At 41.8% G+C, this 21,146-nt stretch overlaps 2 protein-coding genes across 2 annotated transcripts in view; one reads left to right on the forward strand and one right to left on the reverse strand.

The window, feature by feature from the left end:
- Cdk8 (cyclin dependent kinase 8) overlaps positions 1-21,146 on the forward strand; it is a 571,315-nt gene that overhangs the window by 412,039 nt on the left and 138,130 nt on the right. The window lies entirely within an intron of this gene.
- LOC127203306 (zinc finger protein 431-like) lies at positions 335-2,639 on the reverse strand. The gene is made up of 3 exons (XM_051162092.1): positions 2,568-2,639; positions 751-1,376; positions 335-681 (listed from the first exon to the last, which is right to left on the reverse strand). Exons 2-3 carry the CDS (start codon positions 1,268-1,270, stop codon positions 335-337), a joined length of 867 nt encoding a protein of 288 aa, XP_051018049.1. The 5' UTR covers positions 1,271-1,376; positions 2,568-2,639.

Below are 21,146 nucleotides of genomic sequence, written 5' to 3' on the forward strand. Positions count from 1 at the left end.
CATTAATGCCACAATTCTCACATACAAAGGTCAGAAGACACAAATCCTCACCCCACTCTTGGGATCATAACAAAAAACATATTTATCTCTCCTTCAATGGGGTTTCTCTTTAGTATGTGTTCTTTTATGTATTTGGAGATGAATGTGACATGCAAAGGCTTCACCATATTGAATACTTTCAGAGAATTTTTCTCCAGTATGAATTCTTTCATGCCTTTGAAGATGACTGTATTGTGGAAAGGTTACATTCATAGGGTTTCTCTCCAGTATGTGTTCTTTCATGTCTTTGGAGCCTACATTGTTTTAAAAGTGCTTTGTTGCATTGATTACATTTTTAAGGTTTCTCTCCAGTATGAATTTTGTCATGCCTTTGAAGATCACTGCGATGTGCAAAGACTTTACCACAGTGATTACATTCATGGGGTTTCTCTTCAGTATGTGTTCTTTTATGCATTTGAAACTGAGGGTTATATGCAAAGGCTTTACCACAGTGGTTACACTCATAGGGTTTCTCTCTAGTATGTATTCTTTTATGTATTTGAAGATTACTAAGTTGTGAAAAGGCTTTACCACACTGATTACATCCATAGGGTTTCTCTCCAGTATGTGTTCTTTTATGTATTTGAAGAAGAGCATTATACGCAAAGGCTTTACCACATTGCTTACATTCATGGGGTTTCTCTTCAGTAAGTGTTCTTTTATGTATTTGGAGATGACTGTGACATGCAAAGGCTTCACCATGTTGAATACCGTCATAGGGTTTCTCTCCAGTGTGAATTCTTTCATGCCTTTGAAGATGACTGTCACGTGCAAAGGCTTTCCCACATTGCTTACATTCATACGGTTTCTCTCCAGTATGTGTTCTTTTATGTCTTTGGAGATGACTGTATTGTGAAAAGGCTTTATCACATTGGTTACATTCATATGGTTTCTCTCCAGTATGTGTTCTTTTATGTATTTGGAGAGTAGTGTGACATGCAAAGGCTTTTCCACATTGGTTACATTCATAGGGTTTCTCTCCAGTGTGTGTTCTTTCATGTATTTGGAGACTATGGTGTTGTAAAAATGCTTTATCGCACTGAGTACATTTGTAAGGTTTCTCTCCAGTATGAATTTTGTCATGCCTTTGGAGACTACTGGGATGTGCAAAGGCTTTACCACAGTGATTACATTTGTAGGGTTTCCCTCTAGTATGTGTTCTTTTATGTCTTTGGAGACGACTGTGTTGTGAAAAGGCTTTATCACATTGCTGACATTTGTAGGGTTTCATTCCATTATGTGTTCTTTTATATATTTGGAGACTACTGTGATGTGCAAAGGCTTCACCATATTGAATAACTTCATAAGGTTTCTCTTCATTATGACTTTTTTCGTACCTGCAAAGATAATTGGCACATGTGAACGGTTTACCACAGTCATTACACTGAGGAACATTTTTATCTGTATGAATTAATTTTACAGTTTAGTCTAGATGTAAAGAGGAATCAGATCTTAAGGTTTTATCACTTTGTTTCCATCCATGGTGCTCCCCTTTGTTATGCATTGTTCTGCATCCTTGAAGACACCTGTGATGGTAAGAGCATTGATTACATAGCTCCCAGTTATAGCATCATTTTTCTATGAGTTTTTACAGCTATTTAAAGAGAACTGAAGGAACGCAGAGCTTTACCACACTGATTGCATTCATAAATATCCTGCAGCGTGAGTGAGATGACATTTGCAAAGTAAACCAGGAAAAACAGAAGAATTTCCGCATTCCTAGTACTCATAGGGATTTTCTGCAGTGTGAGTTGGTGGATGTAGTCCCAATGAAGTTGGAAAACCAATTGATTGTAAACTTGTATCCATTCAGAAAGTCTACACAAAGTGGGGGCTGCCACATATATTCTAATTATTCTGGGAACAGAGAGATGTGTTGCTTCTTCCAATATCCCTAGACTCACGTGGCGTGTATCAATTGTGACGTGTGCTACACCTATTGCAAAAAGAATAACAAATGAGAGGATTCCACATTGTGTTGACATTTTGTCTTTTTGTTCCTTATAAAACTGTGAGATAGGGACTAAGGTTCCTCCACAACAACTTTCTTGACACTCATACACTGCCTCTCTCACTAAACTCAGCAACGTTACAAGGATAGGAGTGTCACCAGCTTTACTATAGACTGTTTGCTCATTAGAAGGCTTTGGACATAGACTTATCACCTATGGACTGTGTGTGGCTTTTGCAATGCCTGAGTGGTATGAGGCTAAACAGACTGGCAGGTCTACAGCATAGCTCTAATGGAGCTATGATCCACACAGTGATATCACTTAAGGCACTGTTTTTTCCTTGGCTTCTTTCTTAGATGAACGCCTTTCAAACTCAACATCAGATACTTGACATCAGGTACATGGTTTTGTGAGAATTTAGTAATCATCAACACACTTAAAGCAGTGGGGTATTGGGGGGGTTGTTTGTTTGTTTGTTTGTTTGTTTGTTTTGCACTGCTGCTTTTCTTTAAACCTTCCAGGGCACATTAAAATTTCTTCAGCGGCATATTGTATTAGCTTGCCCTTGAAAATTACCTTCCATGTCTTCTAGAACTTTGACAATGTTCTTCAATATTATGGTCTTCACATTTGTAGCCTAAAATATAATACCAGAAAATACATGATGTATTAATGGAAATTAGGCAAAAATTTAAGCTACTGTCTTCAGTGAACCTCAGAACCATGCCTCATTTACTCTCCTCATTCTCCCTTGTTCTCAATTGAAACTACAGAAGAGCATCAATAACCAAGAAGCAGTTTTCTCCCTTATTTTAAAACACAAAAGAAAAGTCAGTCTTACCTACAGCAGTGAGATTTCTGTAGGTCTCCAGCATCACCTCTCTGTAGAGACTCTTCTGGGAAGGATCCAACAAAGCCCACTCTTCCCGAGTGAAATTCACATGTACATCTTCATAGTTCACGGCACTCTAAAATGTCCCACACATGTGTTCAACAGACAGCACATAACTAACAATACTGTACATATATACTTCATCGACAATATAGTCATATAATTCTCATGCTTCCCACACTTATTCCCTGAAACAGAAGTTATAAAGTAATCACCAATCATTTCAGAAGGAAACTGAACAATGAGGTTCACCTACGTCATTTCTTCACTCTTTGAACAGGATATAGCCTTGCAAGAGAAATGCCAATTAACAGCCATAAAGAAAGAAAGACAAGCAGATAGACAGTACTGAGCAAACATCACAGAAATTGTATGAACAATTACTAACTACAAAAAGTTATGGACAAGCTGCGTGTATTGGCTCATGCCTTTAATCCCAGCACTTAGGAGGCAGAGGCCGGTGGATGTCATTGAGTCTGATGCAATCATGGACTATGTAACCAGTTCCAGGACAGCCAGAGGTACATATTAAGACCCTGACTCTCCAGAGAAAAGGTTTCAAAGAAAAAAAGACTCTAGGCTACAGAGAAAGAGGTTACAGGCAGTCCAGATGAGACTTGATAGGCTGAGGTCAGGTGTTAGGGGAGGAGAGCTCCTCTTTCTGAGGACTGAGGGAGGGAGGGAGAGGGGTTGAGGGAGGGGGATCAGGATGTGAAGAATTTAAACAGCGGAACAAGCAGGTAATTTATATTGCTAATCCCACTATATGGGAATAGCTGGGAGCCTGGCTGAGACATGAATGTCTAGGCATAGACAACGCTTCTTGCTGGCTACAGAACCCCTATGGCTTATTATCAGATGCCATTCTTCATATGGCATGAATGAACATTGACAGATGTCTTTTTTTCTGATCATACAAAGAGCAAGCTGTTTAGGATGAATAAGCTATACAAGTTAATTGTTAGTTGATCAAATCACGGTCATATCAATGACTAGTCTACTTTTATCACAAGAATATACATCTTAGGTGTAATGATAGATCTGATTCTATAGAAAAATAAGGTAAAATAGTTGGATAAGGTCTTCAAAACCCTCAGAGACATACAGAATATGGCATTTAAAAAAATTTTTTTTTATTATTTTAAAGATTCTTTGACAGTAAGACAGGTTAACTCCTGGCAACACACAGCCTGCCTCAAAGAAGATGATGAGCATCAAAGAACCTCCTTATGGAGATGGCTTCAAAGGTGGCAAACAAGCCACTTGGGAAAATGTCATTTCTACTACAGACAGAATTCTGCCTTAAAAAGGGCAAACTTGGATGCAAGCACAGTATATGGCCAAACTCTGCCAAGACAGGGTAAGCAAGTCCTCAATAGTTCCTGTCTCACAAATATGTCTGTCAGATATATTGGACCAGAAGGCTGAAGATGATGCTCCAATGTTATAGAGAGTTTTGGGTGACTGTCCAGGTAGCAAACTGTCTCTCTCATCTTCTCATTTGGAAAGCTACTAACCTGCACTCCTGGCATACTCAGGTAAGCAAGTTTATTCCTTCTCAAGTCTCTGATAGAGTTGAAGAAGAGGTAGCTTAGTTTTTACAATGAAGCTTAGTTGTTTAGGAGTTAAGATGTTTTTAGGTCTAGATAGATGTTTTAAGTTGATAGAGATGAGATATGATAGACATTGACTTACATTCAGAATTTTAGATGCACCAAGATAGGAAAGATGTTTTCTTCCAGGCTGTCAAATACAAATAGCCAAAACACTAAGAATGTAACATTTATATAATTCCTGATTGTGTCATGGTTTTTCTTGCTATGGGTAGTTTATTGTATATATGTGTAATAATATAAATGCATATGTAAACAAATAAAAAATGTTTAATTTAAAAAAGAAAAACTAAAAAAAAAAATATAAAGAAAAAGAAAAAAAGACAGAAACAACTCAGAGGTTTTTACTGAAGTTCTTACAAAGGATGATAGATTTACTCTAGTTCTGTATTTATATTACAGGAACCTGAAGTGCTTCAGTGTAAACTGTGACATTAATAAGATCTACTGAAAGGGAATGCATATTTAAACAGACACAAATGGACAGATGACAACACAGGGCAGGAGAGATGGTTCAGCAAGGAAGAGCTCCTGCTGCTCTTGAAAGTAATTGGGCTCAAACTGCTAGGTCTTATATAGGGACTCACAACTATCCATTATTCCAAGATCAAGAGTTCTGAGGCCATCTTCTGACTACTGTGAGGAGCAGGTGCTCATGAGGGGCATACTCATGCGTTACAGACACAACACTCATATTTAAGCTGGGTGTGGTGGCGCACGCCTTTAATCCCAGCAGGTGGATCACTGTGAGGTAGAGGCCAGCCTGGTCTACGAAGTGAGTCTAGGATAGCCAAGGCTACACAGAGAAACCCAGTCTCAGAAAAAAAAGAAAGAAACTCATATTCATTCAAAAAATTCAAAATAAATATAACAGGTCACACACTGGCAATCTGCTCACTCAGTGGGCTCAGGCAGGGTTAGTGTCATGAATGCCATCCTGAGAAATAGAACATACTCTCTACCAAATTTCAAAATTCCAGATGTGAGTGAAGCTCAGGACAGCAGCAAAGGCTTGACATGTACAAAAACCCACATTCCAGGCGCATCAGCCCATAATATAAAAACAAAAAGGCAGTCAGGTTGGCCCACATCTAATCCCAGCCCTCTGGAACCAGAGTCAGGTGGATCTCTAAGTTCCAGGCACTTCTTGGTTTACACACCTACTTTGAGGACAAGCAGGGCTACACAGAGGAACTTTCTCTTCAAGAATAAAAACAAATTCAACAAAATTAAAAATATGAAAACATCAGGCTAGAAAAATAGCTTAGCATTGGATAGCAACTGCCTCTACTGTGTCTTATGTGATTTAGGGTTAGAGTCTATAATGGTGAAGGCATGACAGCATGAGAAGGAAGCTGACTGTTTAATTTCAACCACAGCACAGCAGACACACACACACACACACACACACACGAATTGGGCTGAGTATACAGACACTCAAATCCCATGCCCAATTTAAAAAGAAAAATCTAGAAAGGCTCTTCTTACAAAAGCTCCCCAAAGAAAGCCACAAAGAGGAGACAAGTGTTCAAAGGCATCATCCTATCGGGGAGCATTCTGAGTCCACCCTCTACATTCACAATAGACTCATGGTCATCCCATGATGAAAATGCACTTAATTTAACTTCAGTGACCCTAATAGTGTGCAACAGACCCAACTCTGTTCAAATGTCCAAAGTCTTTTCTGACACTCAAGATAATGTTTGCCACATCTTGATAAATCAGAAAACAAGTTATATCTTTCCAACGTACAATGACCCTGCAGAATACCCCTTTCCATTCTAAAAGAGAGTGATGGGTACATAGTGAGGGAATACTGGACCAAGGCAAGAAAACAAGTGAGGAAAACACCAAATCCTGTAGCTCTGTCTCAGACACACGGGGCTACAATTTCAAAGGGCTTATGGCCCTATCCCTGCAACTTCTCAGACATCTCTCAGTTTGGTTATTTCTACTCCCTACATGCATCTCTCCATGGCAGGTGTCTCCTAGTTTAGGTATCTCAATGTCTTGTGGTCTCACAATGCAACTGTGGCTTCATCCTCAGGCTTCGGTGCAATGAACACTCAGTCTCCTCACTGGGGCTCTGACTCTGCTCCACACAGATGGCTGGAGCAATGCTGAACTGAAACCACAGAGGAAGAATCCATGACCGCCAAGGTTGCATCTTTCTGTCAAGTTTGGCTTCTAAATAGGGATACACTTGTAGCACGGTCCCAGCAGGTTTTACATGAAGTTCCTTCCTGGCACTAGCAATCACATTGCATACTCTTTCTTCCATTAAGTCAAAGCTTTGCAAGAGGGAGTGTTAGCCTTAGGGCCCCTTCTTAGGCCTCTAATCCAAAGCAAGGGCCTTCTTCTTAATGAGTACAGCCACTGGGTGCACGCCTTTAATCCCAGCACTTGGGAGGCAGAGGCAGGCAGATTGCTGTGAGTTTGAAGCCAAGCTGTTCTAAAAAAGTGAGTCCAGGATAGCCAGGAGTGTTACACACAGAAACCCTGTCTCGAAAACCCTAAAACAAAACAAAGAAACAAACAAAAAACAGAGAACATATCTAAACAGAGAACACTCAACATAGGAATCTCAAATGGCTGAGAAACAATGAAACTTCCAATATCCTTATCTATCACAGAAATGCAGATGAAAACTACTTTGAGATTCCATCTTACACATGTCAGAAAGGCTAAGGTCAACAACACAAACGACAGCTGATGCTGGCAAAGACGTGGAGAAAGGGGACACTCCTCCATTGCTGGTGGAGTATACACTAATACAGCCACTATGGACATCAATATTGTGGCTCCTCATATAACTGGGAATTGCTCTACTGTAAGACCCAGTTACAGCACTCTTGAGCATAGGCCCAGAAGCAGCTCCATCCTAAGACAAGGACACTTGCTCAGTAATGTGCGTAGCAGCGTTACTTGTACTGGACAGAAACTGGAAACAAGTGTGATTTCTCTCAATTGAAGAACAGATAAAAAGAGAGCCTGCCCAACCTTTCTCCTGCCTGCCAGGGACACAGCCAATAGAGCTTCTTCCTTCTGGAGGAGGCCTACTGGCCCCAGAATCACCCAGGCCTGCGGGTCCCCAGGAACAGCTATGTTAGAGCCCGCCAAGCCTTTCTCCTACCTTCGAGGGGACAAAGGCAACAGACTCTTGTGACCTTTCCTCTGGAGGAGACTTGCTGGCCCCAGGAAGACACAGGCTAGAGCCTGCCCAGTCTTTCTTCTGCCCACCTGGGACACAGCCAGCAGGGGAACATCCACGCCTGCAGGTTGCCAGGAATATGCAGGCAGCGGAAGTGAGCAGTCTGCTATGCCCTGAGCTCCACTATCAGACCAAAGGGCAACCCAAGAAGTCCTGTCAGCATCAGGAACATCTAGCCAAGATGAAAGACAACGAGATGGCTAAAGACCAGTGGAAGAACAAAACCAACAAGAACCAGGGCAATGTGGCATGCGGCAGAAGCTGGATATCCCTACTACAACAAGCCCTGGACACCCTGGCACACCTCAATCAAAAGAAGGTGACCTTAAATCCAGTTTTATAAAGATGATAGAGTCCTTAAAGGACGATATGATGATAAAGGAATAAGAGAAAATTCAATCAAATAGGTGAAGGGAATGAATAAATCCCTTAATGAAACAGAGGAAAATACAATTTAAAAAGTGAAGGAAATGAATGAAACTGTCCAAGAACTGACAATGGAAATAGAAACAATAAAGAAAACACAAACTGGGCCAATCTGGGAGATGAAAAACCTAGGGACGAGAATAGGAACTACAGACACAAGCATCACCAACAGAATACAAGAGACGGAAGAGAAAATCTTAGGTATAGAAGATACAACTGAAAAAGTGGATACATCAATCAAAGAAAATGTTAAATCTTCCTGGCACGAACCATCTAGAAAATGCAGGACACTACGAAAAGACCGAACCTATGATTAATAGGCATAGAAAAAGACTCTAAACTCCAAGGCCAATAATTTTTTTTTTTTTCGAGATAGGTCTCTCTCTGTATTAGCCTCAGCTGTCCTGGACTCTCTTTGTAGACCAGGCTGGCCTCAAACTCACAGCAATCTGCTTGCCTCTGCCTCCCGAGTGCTGGGATTAAAGGATTGTGCTACCATGCCTGGCAAGAAAACATTTTCAACAAAAATCAAAGAAGAAAACTTCCCCAATCTAAAGAAAGAGATGCCCATAAACATACAAGAAGCTTACAGAACACCAAATAGATTGGACCACAACAGAAAATCCTGCACCACAAAACAATCAAAACACTAAATGTACAGAACAAAGAAAGACTATTAAGAGCTCCAAGGGAAAAAGGCAAAGTCACATATAAAAGCAGACCTATCATAATTACACCCAACTTCTCAACAGAGACTCTAAAAGCCAGAAGGGCCTGGGCAGATAGCTTACAGACACTAAGAGGCCACAGATGTTAGCCTGGACAACTATTCCCAGTAAAACTTTTACTCACCAGAGATGGAGAAAAAAAGATATTGCACAACAAAAACAAATTTAAACAATATATATCCAAAAATCCAGCCTTACAGAAGATACTATAAGGAAAACTCCAACCCAAGGAGGCTAACTATATCCAGGAAAACACAGGAAATAAATGACTCCACATCAACAACAAAAAAAGGGAAGTACACACACACACACACACACACACACACACACACACACACACACACACACACTACCACCACCACCAAAAAAATAATGGGAATAAACAATCATTGGTCATCAATATTTCTCAACATCAGTGGACTCAATTCTCCAATAAGAAGACACAGGCTAACAGAATGGATGCAAAAACAGGATCCATCATCCTGATGCACAGAACAAATACATCAGCAACAAAGATACAGACCAAGAAGCAAGCTGGAGTAGGTATTCTAGTATCTAATACAATAGACTTTCAACCAAAATTACTCAAAAGAGATGGGGAAGGACACTTCATACTCATCAAAGGAAAAATCCACAAAGATGACATCTCATCTCTGAACATCTATGTCCCAAATCCAAATACAGCCACATTTGTAAAAGAAACATTACTAAAATTTAAATCACACATCAAACCCCACACATTAATAGTGGGAGACTTCAACATCCTACTCTCACCAACAGACAGATCATCAAGAAAGAAACTAAGTAGAGAAATAATGAAACAAACAGATGTCATGAATCAAATGGACCTATCAGATATCTACCAAACATTTCACCCAAACACAAAAGAATATACCTTCTTCTCAGCACCTCATGGAAACTTCTCTAAAATTGACCATATACTTGGTCACAAAGCAAGCCTCAACAGATATAAGAAAACTAATATAACCTCTTGTATCTTATCAAACCACCAGGGATTAAAGGTAGATTAAAACATCAAAAAAAGAGAAAACCTACAAACTCATGGAAACTGAACTACTCTTTACTCAATGACCACTTGGTCATGGAAAGACTAAAGAAAGAAATTAAAGACTTTCTAGAATTCAATGAAAATGAAGGCGCAGCATACCCAAACTTATGGGACACAGTGCTAAGGGGAAAGTTAATAGCACTAAATGCCTTCATAAAGAAATTGGAAAGTTCTGATATGAGCAATTTAAAAGCACACCTAAAAGCTCCAGAACAAACAGAAACAAACACACCCAAGAGGAGTAGATGGCATGAAATAATCAAACTTAGAGCTGAAATCAATCACTTAGAAGCAAAGAGAATAATACAAAAAAATAAATGAAATCAAAAGCTGGCTCTTGGAGAAAAATCAGCAATATAGATAAACTCCTAGCCAAACTACCTAAAAGGCAGAGAAACAGTATTCAAATTAACACAATCAGAAATGAAAAGGGGAATATTACAAAAGACACTGAGGAAATCAAAAGAATCATGAAGTCTTACTTCAAAAGCCTGTACTCCACAAAATTGGACAAGTAAAGGAAAGGGACAGTTTTCTTGATAGATTTCACTTACCAAGGTTAAATCAAGATCAGGTAGACAGTCCAAACAGTCCAATAACCCCTAAGGAAATAGAAGCAGTCATCAAAAGTCTCCCAATCAAAAAGAGTGCAGGGCCAAATTCTTCTAGCACAGAATTCTACCAGACTTTCAAAGAGCTATAGCAATACTCCTCAAACTATTCCACAAAATAGAAACAAAAGGAGCATTGCCAAACTTATTCAATGAAGCCACAGTCACCCTCATACACAACACACACAAAGATTCAATAAAGAAAGAGAATTTCAGACCAATTTCCCTCGTGAACATTGATTCAAAAGTAATTAATAAAAATACTAGCAAACTCAATCCAAGAACACATCAAAAACATCATCCACCATGACCAGGTAGGTTTCATCCCACAGATGTAGGGATGGTTCAATATATAAAAATCCATCAATGTGAGTTTCATCAAGATAGGGAGTTCCAACTCTTTTCTTATGTGAGGACTGCTGCCACCACCGCTGACAATGCAGATCTTTGTAGAGACCCTGACAGGCTAGACCATCACCCTGAAGGTCCAGCCCTGTGGTACCACTCAGAATGTCAAGGCAAAGATCCAGGACATGGAGGGCATATACCCCTGACCAGCAGAGGCTGATCTTTGCAGGCAAGCAGATGGAAGATGGCCGTACCCTGTCTGACTACAACATCCAGAAAGAGTCCACCCTGCACCTAATCCTTTGCCTCAGGGGTGTGATGCAGATCTTTGTGAAGATGTTCACAGACAAGACAAGACCATCTCCCTGGAGGTGGAGTCCAGTGATACCACCCATAAGGTCAAACAGGAAGATGGGCGTACCTTTCTCCCCACAGTATCTAGAAAGAGCCCTCCTTGTGACTGTTCTTGAACTTGTTGGGGAGGGGGTGTCTTAGTTTCCCGGATCTGTTAAGCTTTTGATCAGTTTCTTTGCACTTTGAATAAAGCATTGCATTCCCATAAAAAAAAAAAAAATCTATCAACATAATCTACCATATAAACAAACTGAAAGAAAAAAAAAATCATATGATCTCATTAGATACAGGAAAAGCCTTTGATGAAATACAGCACCCTTCATGGTTAAAGTCTTGGAGAGATCAGGAATGCAAGGCCAATACCTAAACATAATAAAGGCAATATACAGCAGGCCAACAGCCAACATCAAAATAAAAAGAGAGAGAGTCGAGGCAATTCCAGGAAAATAAGGGACAAGACAAGGCTGCCCACTGTCTCCATCTCTCTTCAAATGGTACTTAAAGTTCTAGCTGGCAATAAGACAACTAAAGGAGAGCAAGGGATACAAACTGAAAAGGAACAAGTTAAAAGTATGCCGATTTGCACACGATATGATAGCACACATAAAATGACCCGCAAAATTCTACCAGAGAACTCCTACAGAAAATAAACACTTTCAGCAAAGCAGTGGTAAATAAAATTAACTTAAAATAATCATTAGCCCTCCTGTATACAAGTGACAAACGGGCTGAGAAAGAAATTAGGGAAACAATACCCTTCACAAAAGCCACAAAGAATATAAAGTACTTTGGGGTAACTCTAACCAAGAAAGTGAAAGACTTGTATGAAAAAAACTTCAAGTCTCTGAGAAAAGAAATTGAAGAATATCAGAAGATGGAAAGATCTCCCACGCTCATGGATCAGTAAGATTAACATAGTAAAAATGGCCATACCACTTCTAGACATAAGCCCAAAAGATGCTCCACCACACAAGGACACTTGCTCAACTATGTTCATAGCAGCTTTATCTGTAAATAGCCAGAAAATGGAAACAAGCTACATGTCCCTCAACCAAAGAATAAATAAAGAAACTGTGGTGCATTTTACACAATGGAACACTACTCAGCTATTCAAAACAAGGAAATGATGAAATTTGCAGGCAAATGGATAGAAGGAGAGAGGATCATTCTTAGTGAGGTAATCCAGACCCGGAAAAACACACAGAGTGTGGACTGACTTACAAGCGGATATTAGCCATTATAGTACAGGATAGATAACCAGACTACAATTCCCAGACCTAGAGAAGCTAAGGAACAAGGAGGAGGCCCCAGGGAGGATGAGCAAGGATCACTCCCAAGGGGAAATAAAATAGACATGGAAGTGGTTGAAGAGAGGGAACAGGATTGGAGAGGAGTGCTGAGGGAAATGAGGATGGGAATCAGATGTGGGGAGGGCCTGGGGCAGTGGGGGAGGTTGCAGAGAACAGAAATGACAGATGGGGGCATCTCTGAGACAAGATGGGGACCTATGACAGGGTAGGACTCTGGGAGGTTATGGGGGTGACTTAGCTGAGACCCCTGGTGGGGGGGTCATGATGACTGAAGAGGCCACCTCCAGCCAGACAGGACTCCTGGTAAAGAGAGGGGAACACAAACCCACCCACAAAAACTTTGACCCCAAATTTACCCTGCCTACAAGATGTGCAGGGATAAAAATAGAGCAGAGATCGAAGGAACAACAAACCAATGCCTGGCCCAACCTGAGACCCACACCAAGGGAGAGAGACATCACTTGACACTATTAATGAGACTCTGCTATGCTTGCGGATGGGAGCCTAGCATAGCCTCTGAGAGGCTCTACCCAGCAACGGGTGGAAACAGATGCTGAGACTCACATCCAAACATTGGGCAGAATACAGAAAGCCTTGTGGAAGAGGGGCTATGATTGGGATAGAAAGTGAATACATTTTTAAAAGAATGGAGAAAAATGTTGTACATTTACACAATGGAGTATTACTTGGATCCTAAAAGAGTGATGCAAAAAAAAGAGGTTTTTCTTTTAAGTTTATTTTTTTACTATTATGCTCTGCCTGAGGGCAACAGATCACATCATTGATGGTTGTGAGGCAGCATGTTGTTGTTGGGAATTGAACTCAGGACCTCTAGAAGGGCAGTTAGTGCCCTTAACCTCTGAGCTATCTCTCCATAAGAGTTTATGACAAGCTTATTCTTGGGCCCTGTCTAGATCTGTGAAGTCAGAAGTTTCGCTCTCAGCAAAGTAATATATACATGATGCAGGAAACAAACACAGGTCATTTTCTTGTGGGAGCTTTCACTAGCTTGGATTGTGGCATTACAGAGGTCCCTGCTCATTTAATTACAAACTAATACACCTGCTTTTCTTTAAGGAAAATTAGTGATTGGACAACTATTCAAACAATAGAATTACATATATAATGTTATACAGTATTGCTACACTAATGATAGAGCACACTAAGCCCCTGTGGTGGTACAGCCTTTTATGAATGAAAGAAGTTTAATCAAGAGGAAAATAAGGTCACTGCTCTGGGGAACAACAGACTGGGATCAAGACGACTGAGTCAACACAGCTAGTCTCAGAAATATTTTTCTAAAAGGCTCAAGGTGTACTGTCCTAGAGTTAATATTCCTTTCCAGGGAGAAATCACTGCATTTCATCAGCACAGTGGCATGGTCTTAGTTAATAAATATCACAGCCAGCCTGAAGTGGTCTTGTACTCAGCTTATATACCCATAATTAAAGATTAATTATGAAAAATCTCTTTAATGGCAGCATGCACTCAGCTCTGGCTAACGCTCTGAGAGGAGGCAGTGGGGAACAGACGCTGTATTCCACATATGCTGTCACCCGTAAGTCACTTTAAGGTTCAGGGCCCAGGTGAGGTTTTGAACAGTGTACATGTGGACTGGAAGACTGCACGGCTAGCCACTTAGACAGACGGGACATGTACACAGCTAAGATAGGCCCAGCACTAATGTCTCAGCACACCAGTGCCCTCAAACAGCAGGTCACTCTTCAGTGACAGGGTCCTGACGTCCATGGGCCAGAAGAGGAGAAGACAGGAAGAGCAGACAGTAGGTGTGGAGAACATGTCAAACAAAAAGGAGAAAGTACAGTAAAAACAATGTGCTTGCTATGTTAAGAAATGACCTAAGTTGTCCACCTGAACACAGTAATAAGCATAATGTAAAAATGGATGACATGACACGATACCTTTGGCCAAAAGGCCTAATGTCACCCACTCCTCCTCCCAACATAGACAGGGTATACAAGCTGCGTCTAAGACCACCTCAGACTGGCCGTGCTGTTTGTCAACTAAGACCATGCCACTTTGCTGATCTAGATGGACATGCGTCCCCAAGTCTGATGACCCTTTGGAAACCAGACCAGACGGGGGCCCAGACCTAGAGAAGGAAGCCCCTCATAGACCACTCAGCGCACCAGGATAAATCGAGAGCCATGAAGCCACCGGCCAGGCTACAGCTGTAGGCAGAGGACTAGGAGAGGTGTGTGTGAGTGAACTGTGACGAGTGTGACTAATAAAACATCTGTAAATCTCAGTGCTCATCTCCTTGAAGTTCTTCCTTCCTCAATTCAAGACAGTAAGAAAGATAAAAGCTGGGGCGGAGAGGTCTGCACAAGATATGTTTTGTGCCGAGTGAGCTCCTGAAGAATAGCATCATGTATACAACTTCCAGGGGAGAATGGAAGGAGATGGAAGAGTCTATGAGGTCATCAGAAACCATCATACAAAGGGATAAACTCATGAGGAGTCTAATAATAAACAACGCTATACAGGTAAACATAGAACACCTCAAGACCATTACTGACCAAGCTTCCAGTGGACTTGGGACTCACAAGAGCCTGATGTGGCGGGTAGAGCTGAGTTCTCAAGATCTGAAGCAAGCCCTCCCCAAAGGCCCTGGTCCCAGACTATTACCAGCTCTCCCTAACATAGTCCAGCTTTTAAAGGAGCTCTATCTTATTCTCTTTTTTGTTTGTTTGTTTTGTTTTTTTTTTCTCTTTCTTTCTTTCTTTTTTTTTTTTTTTTGTTGTTGTTGCTGTTGTTTTTTTTTTTTTTTTTTCCAGTCAGGGTTTCTCTGTGTAGCCTTGGCTGTCCTGGACTCACTTTGTAGACAAGGCTGGCCTTGAACTCACAGTGATCTGCCTACCTCTGCCTCCTGAGTGCTGGGATTAAAGGTATGTGCCACCACGCCCAGCCCCCTACTCTATTCTCAATACATCAGGGCTTTAGGGAAAGGCCTCAGGGCCTAAGCACCAGGCTTCTACTGGCTCTGCCAAGCATGTTACTAGGTTTGAGAAAGAGCTCTGTTATTCTCCATATATGAGGGCCTCGTAGAAAGTCTTGCTTGATCAGGCCAAGCCTCAACACAATCATTTTATCCTTTTCAAAAAGTTCAGCCAGGGTAGAATTGCCCATGTAACAAAACTATGTTCTTCTCAAAGAGAAAACAGCACCTTTATGTAGAGGAATTTTAATTCATGAACTGGCTGCTCTGACAAGAGATCATATGCAGAAATCTTCTAGGTCTGTGTGCTCTGACTGTAATACAGACACACCTTTAATGTGGTCTCAGGAGACAGAGGCGAGGAGATCTCTGAGTTCAAGGCCAGCCTGGTATAGTGCAAGGTTTAGGAAAAAAGAAGTTTAGGTGCAGGTATGGTGGTCCATGCCTTTATTCCTAGCACTTAGGAAACAGGGGCCATGAAGATGTTTGAGTTCTAGTCATTTCCGTTCAGGAGGTTCTGTTGAGCCAGTGAGTTGAGAGGCAGTGTGCATGGAGGTGAGTTTGTGAAAGAGGCAGTTTTACTGGGAGAGTTTTACAGAGGCAGACTGAACTAGACACAGGTGAACACAGAATGAGCCAGAGAAGGAGCCAGAAGATTCCAACACATCGCCACAGTTAGTATGAGGCCAGGCAGAACAATTCAGTCAGAAACTGAGGAAAGCCAGATTGAATCAGTCAGCTTGGAGAGGAGTTTGAGGCAGAACAGGCGTGTTGAACTAGACAGCAAGAATTCAGAACCAACTTGAAAGGGTGAGCTTATTCAGCAGTAAGTCTCAGAGGCTGAAAACATTCCTGGCCTAGATTAGATTGGATGGAGGCTAGAAGCTTCCAGAACTAGGCCTAGGTTAGCAGAGGGAGGCAGAAAGCATCAGAGAGAACAATTACATCAGGAGAATATAAAAGATGCTTTAACTAGCGTGCCAGGCCTTAATGTTGGTTGTGACCCTGTAAAGCCCCATGGAGCAGCTTGTTACAGGCCTGTTCTCTGATATGAGGCCCGGTGGCTGGCTGTAAATCAGAGCTGTCTCCTTTATGATGGTTTGGAGGCAAATGTCTGGACACTCCTGGTGAACAGAGCAAACCTGTGTATCCTAGCATCCTAATCTCTAACAGGCCGGGTTAGCACACTGCTCATCTGTGGGGTGCTGTAGAGCAGTCCTCCCTCAGCTAAATTCTACTTGGTGTCACTTACTGTTTCCTAGGCGATGGTAAATCCTTTACAGCATCAACTCTACTCTTCTACATCGCAGCTTAATATTGGGGTGCTACCCACCACAGGAGACGCCTTTTACAGACTCCACAAAATTAACTCCAGACGGATCTCACACCTAAGTGTTAAACAGTAAGGGCAGAACTTGGGGAAGAGACTAGAGAAACTTGGTCTCGCTCTCGGACTTTGGCGTCCCGCAAAGGATGCTTCTACACACAAGCCCCTGCTGCAAATGCTTTGTGCAGACGCAGCGCCCAACGTGAAGTTACGCGGAGCCCGTTGCACGGTCCACGGAACCACTAGGACTGAAAAGAGACCTTCCATCCGGACACCGGTTCCCACTCAGCCCCGGGAAAGAACCACCACACCAGCTCCCGCCGCTCGGCCTCTTTCTCCTCCCCGCTGTGGGCAGTGATGCTGCACTCACCATGTCGCAGCTTCTGGGCTTCCCAGATCACAGAACCCAGCAGAAGTGCTCAGACCACATCACACTGAAGCATTCAAGCCTTCTTAGCTACGGAGCCGAACCTGCCGCTTGGCATCCGGAAGAACACGCCTCCTCCGACCGGCAAGCCCGCCTAGAGGCCCTGATTGGCCAGTGAGTCTTGAGTGACATGAACTCCTCCCTTAAGCTTAGAGCGCAACACGTTCCTGGCCAAGGCTTCTTGTTCCAGGTCCTATCTTTTCAGTTAGGTAGAGAGATTTCCCTTTCAGTAGCACTTGTGACTGCCCTCCAAGAGTTTACTAGTCTCTTTCCCCGCACAGCCTGAGGGAGAACAGGCCACTCCCGGTCCGGCAGCTCAGCCGCGTGCTCCTCCCCTTTGTGGGCAGTGACCCTGTGCTCACAGCGTCAGGATTTCTGAGCGTCTCTGAGCTCCCCTCACAACACTCACTAGGAATTTCCCCCGCTACCTCCTGGATAGCTGGCTTACAAAGCCCATTACTTAACTTGCGGTGGAGTTATCAATCTGTCCCGCAAGTTGGAAGGGTGCCCGGAATATTAACAATAAAAGAAAGATTTTAGGAAACAAAAGGATTTGGGTTTTTATTGTTTTGTTTTGTTTTGGGTTTTTTTTTTTTTTTTTTTGTAGTTTTGTTTGTTTGTTTGTTTGTTTTGTGGCTTCGTGCTAGATTCAGGTAAACCGTAGCTGTTTTCACCTGGTAGGTATGAGACAACCCTTCGAAGACACAGTTAATATCTTCCTCAGTTGGAAGGTGAAAAAACAAAAACAAGAAACGGCTGCATTAGTAAAGGAGATGATGCTGTTGTTTCTGGTTTGTACCTTTCTTTGGGGTTGCTTATGGAACCATTTGCAGCTGGAGTCTTTCTGGAGGTAGTGCTTTACTGGACAGGACTTTCTGTACCTAGAGCCTCCCCACTTCCCGTTTTATGTGTCCACTTTCTTATGGTTGGCTGGCTTCCTTCTCTTGCTGCTGCCCCTTTACAGTAGAAAAAGGGTTTTTTGTTTGTTTGCTTTTCTAAATCATCTTTCTGGCCAGACTTATTTTTTTTAAAGATTGATTTATTTATTATTATGTATACAATGATCTGCTTGAGTGTACTCCTGTAAGCCAGAAGAGGGCGCCATATCACATTACAGATGGTTGTGAGCCACCATGTGGTTGCTGGGAATTGAACTCAGGACCTTTGCAAGAACAGGCGGCGCTCTTAACCACTGAGCCATCTCTCCAGCCCCAGACTTATTTTTTATGTTTTTAGCTGTTGGGCTGTAGTGGATGTGAACATGTTTTTGTTTTGATCCCAAGTGTGGGATGTGAGTTGGCTTTTGGGTTTGGGCATTGCTCCTTATTGTTTGGCCCCTAGAGAGAACCGCTCCAGAGAAAGCTTTGAGGCTCAGGCCGCTGCTGCTCCAGGTTCCAGCTGCTGCTCTGGGTTCGGGCTGCTGCGGTTGCAGTCACCTTTGCTGACTTCCTGGTTTGCTGTTTAATGGGTCTGCTGGAATCCTGACTAAAGAGTGGAATTGATCCAAGGAACTGAGTCTAAGAAGGTCTACTCCTTCTGTTCCCATTAACCTCTTTTCTCTCCCATCTAGGGTAGGTGGGTTGGAAGGGAGGTACAAGCATTAAAGAACCCCAAATAAAGTAGGTTTGAAAAAGTTCAAAGCTTGCAATGGACATTGAAATTAGGTGCTTGTACGTATCGAGTATTTACTTTTGTCCTGACCTTCACTACATCTTGGCTTTTGACCTTTGGCAGAGGGCATCATTTCTTCTGCCAGGATGGCCTGTGCTCACGACATTCAGCCTGTCTGATTCTCATGTTATATTGGACTACAGGTGTTTAGCCTTCGCACCACCATTGTGTATTCTTTTAATTTCGTAAAAAATTAATAATTTTGCATGGGTCTTTTGCTTGATTGTATGACTGGACACCGTGTGTGTGTGGTGTGGGCAGATGTCAGAAGAAGGCGTTGCATGCCCTGGAACTGTAGGTACCAATGGTGGTGAAGGACTGTGTGACGGCTGGGAAATGAAGCAGGGTCTTCTACAACATCAAGAAGAGCAATTAACTATTTTGTTTTATCCTATTTTTTCTTTCTTTCTTTCTTTCTTTCTTTCTTTTTGTTTGTTTGGATTAGCATTTATTCATCAGTCAACACTTTAGTAACTTCTCAAAAATGGATTCCTTTGTAAGAAGATTTTATTAGCTGTACATTTTAAACTAGGGTACTCCCGTTTTCTGGAAGACAAATACAGAACTAGTGTGACTGTGCAATTCTTTGAAAGAAATTCCAGTGAGACCTGAGTTTTGTCTTTTTGGTTTTTTATGGGTTTTTTGTTGTTGTTGTTGTTTGGTGGTTTCTTTTTTCATAGACTTTTGCTATGTAATCTGGATATCCTCGAACTTACTACATAGACTAAGCTGTCCCCAAATTCATAGAGACTCACCTGCCTGTGATTGCTAGGAGTAAAGATGTGAGCCACCAAACCCAGCTTAGTTAGGAACTGTTGATGTGGTTTCTCTGATGAATACTCAATACAATTCATCTCTCTGCATTTTCTCTGAACATCTGCTGGTAAGCACTTCAGTTGGAATTTTATTCCATGGCCCCAGAAATGGGAAGTGTGTCTTCCTCTTCTGTTTCCTCCCAAGATGGCTTGTTGATTATGTTAGAACTTCTGTGTTATGGAGTAAATGTGCAAAGCACACAGAATACTGTGAACGTAGTCTCCATGAAGTGTAGCTGTGCTTACCCATTCTAATACACATGCATGTGGGATATTTTGGGATTTAGTGACCTATGGAGATGTTCATGTGAACTTCACTTGGGAGGAATGGGCTTTTCTGGATCCTTCTCAGAAAAGTCTCAACAAAGACGTGATGCTGAAAAACTGCAGGCACCTCCCTGCTGTGGTACGAATGTGAGTTTTCCTTCATGTTCTAAACAGAGGCGTGTTTCTTGGTTACCTATGCTCTTTTGTGATTTAGATTCTGGAAAAGGAAGAAAGTGGTAAATAAATCAGGCATGCTTATAAGGTTCACTGAAGATGGAAATTTATAATGTCTATTATTTCCAAATATATTTAATACATGTTCTAGTACTGTATAATTGGACACACTTGAAGGCAACAATATTGAAGAATCATGTCAAAGTTCAAGACAAAAGGGAAAGTTATTTTCATGAGCAAGCTAATACAAATGTCCCTCTAAAGGATTTTAATGTGGTCCAGAAATTTCAGGACATACAACACCGTTAATCAGTGTCTGATTAAATATATTGATGATGTTTATGTTTAACAAAATCATGTACCTCGTTGTAAGGTAGCTTATCAGTGTTTGCAAGTCAGAACATCACAAAATCTGAGCTCAGATCTACTTCCAACTAGAGTCAGGCGGGTGGCGGGCCTCAGCTGCACCTGGAGCCCCTCGTGCGGCTGTGCCTTACAGACCCTTGTCAGAACATACAAAGACAGATGAGATACTTAAGTCAAGACAGCGACATTTAAAGATTTATTTATTTATTATTATGTATACAGTGCTCTGCTTGCATGTACTCCTGCAGGCCAGGAGAGGGCACCATATCATATTACAGATGGTTATGAGCCACCATGTAGTTGCTGGGAATTGAACTCAGGACCTTTGGAAGGGCAGGCGGCACTCTTAACCACTGAGCCATCTCTCCAGCCCCAAGACAGTGGCATTTAACAGCTGGATTTCTCTGCTTCAGAGGTCCACCAGTCCTTCTTCTGTTGTTTGTTCTTCTATTTAGTTGCTCCAAGTTGTAACACAAGGAAGGATCAGACGTGGAGGAGACACAAAACAGAAACAATAACAGAGACAATAGTAACAAATTAGTGTCACACAGAGGTTTCAGCAGTCCGACTAGGGGAATTGAAAGCTA

This window comes from Acomys russatus, chromosome 19 (assembly GCF_903995435.1).
Source record: "Acomys russatus chromosome 19, mAcoRus1.1, whole genome shotgun sequence".
Taxonomy (NCBI): domain Eukaryota; kingdom Metazoa; phylum Chordata; class Mammalia; order Rodentia; family Muridae; genus Acomys; species Acomys russatus.

Bases quoted from the DNA above. Each gene is read 5' to 3' on its own strand.
- LOC127203306 (XM_051162092.1), bottom strand. From the start codon at position 1,270: ATGAAACCCTACAAATGTCAGCAATGTGATAAAGCCTTTTCACAACAC. The intron at 682-750 runs GTATTCAACATG...CACTTACTGAAG, and splicing joins TGGAGAGAAACCCTATGACG to AGAAACCCCATGAATGTAAG.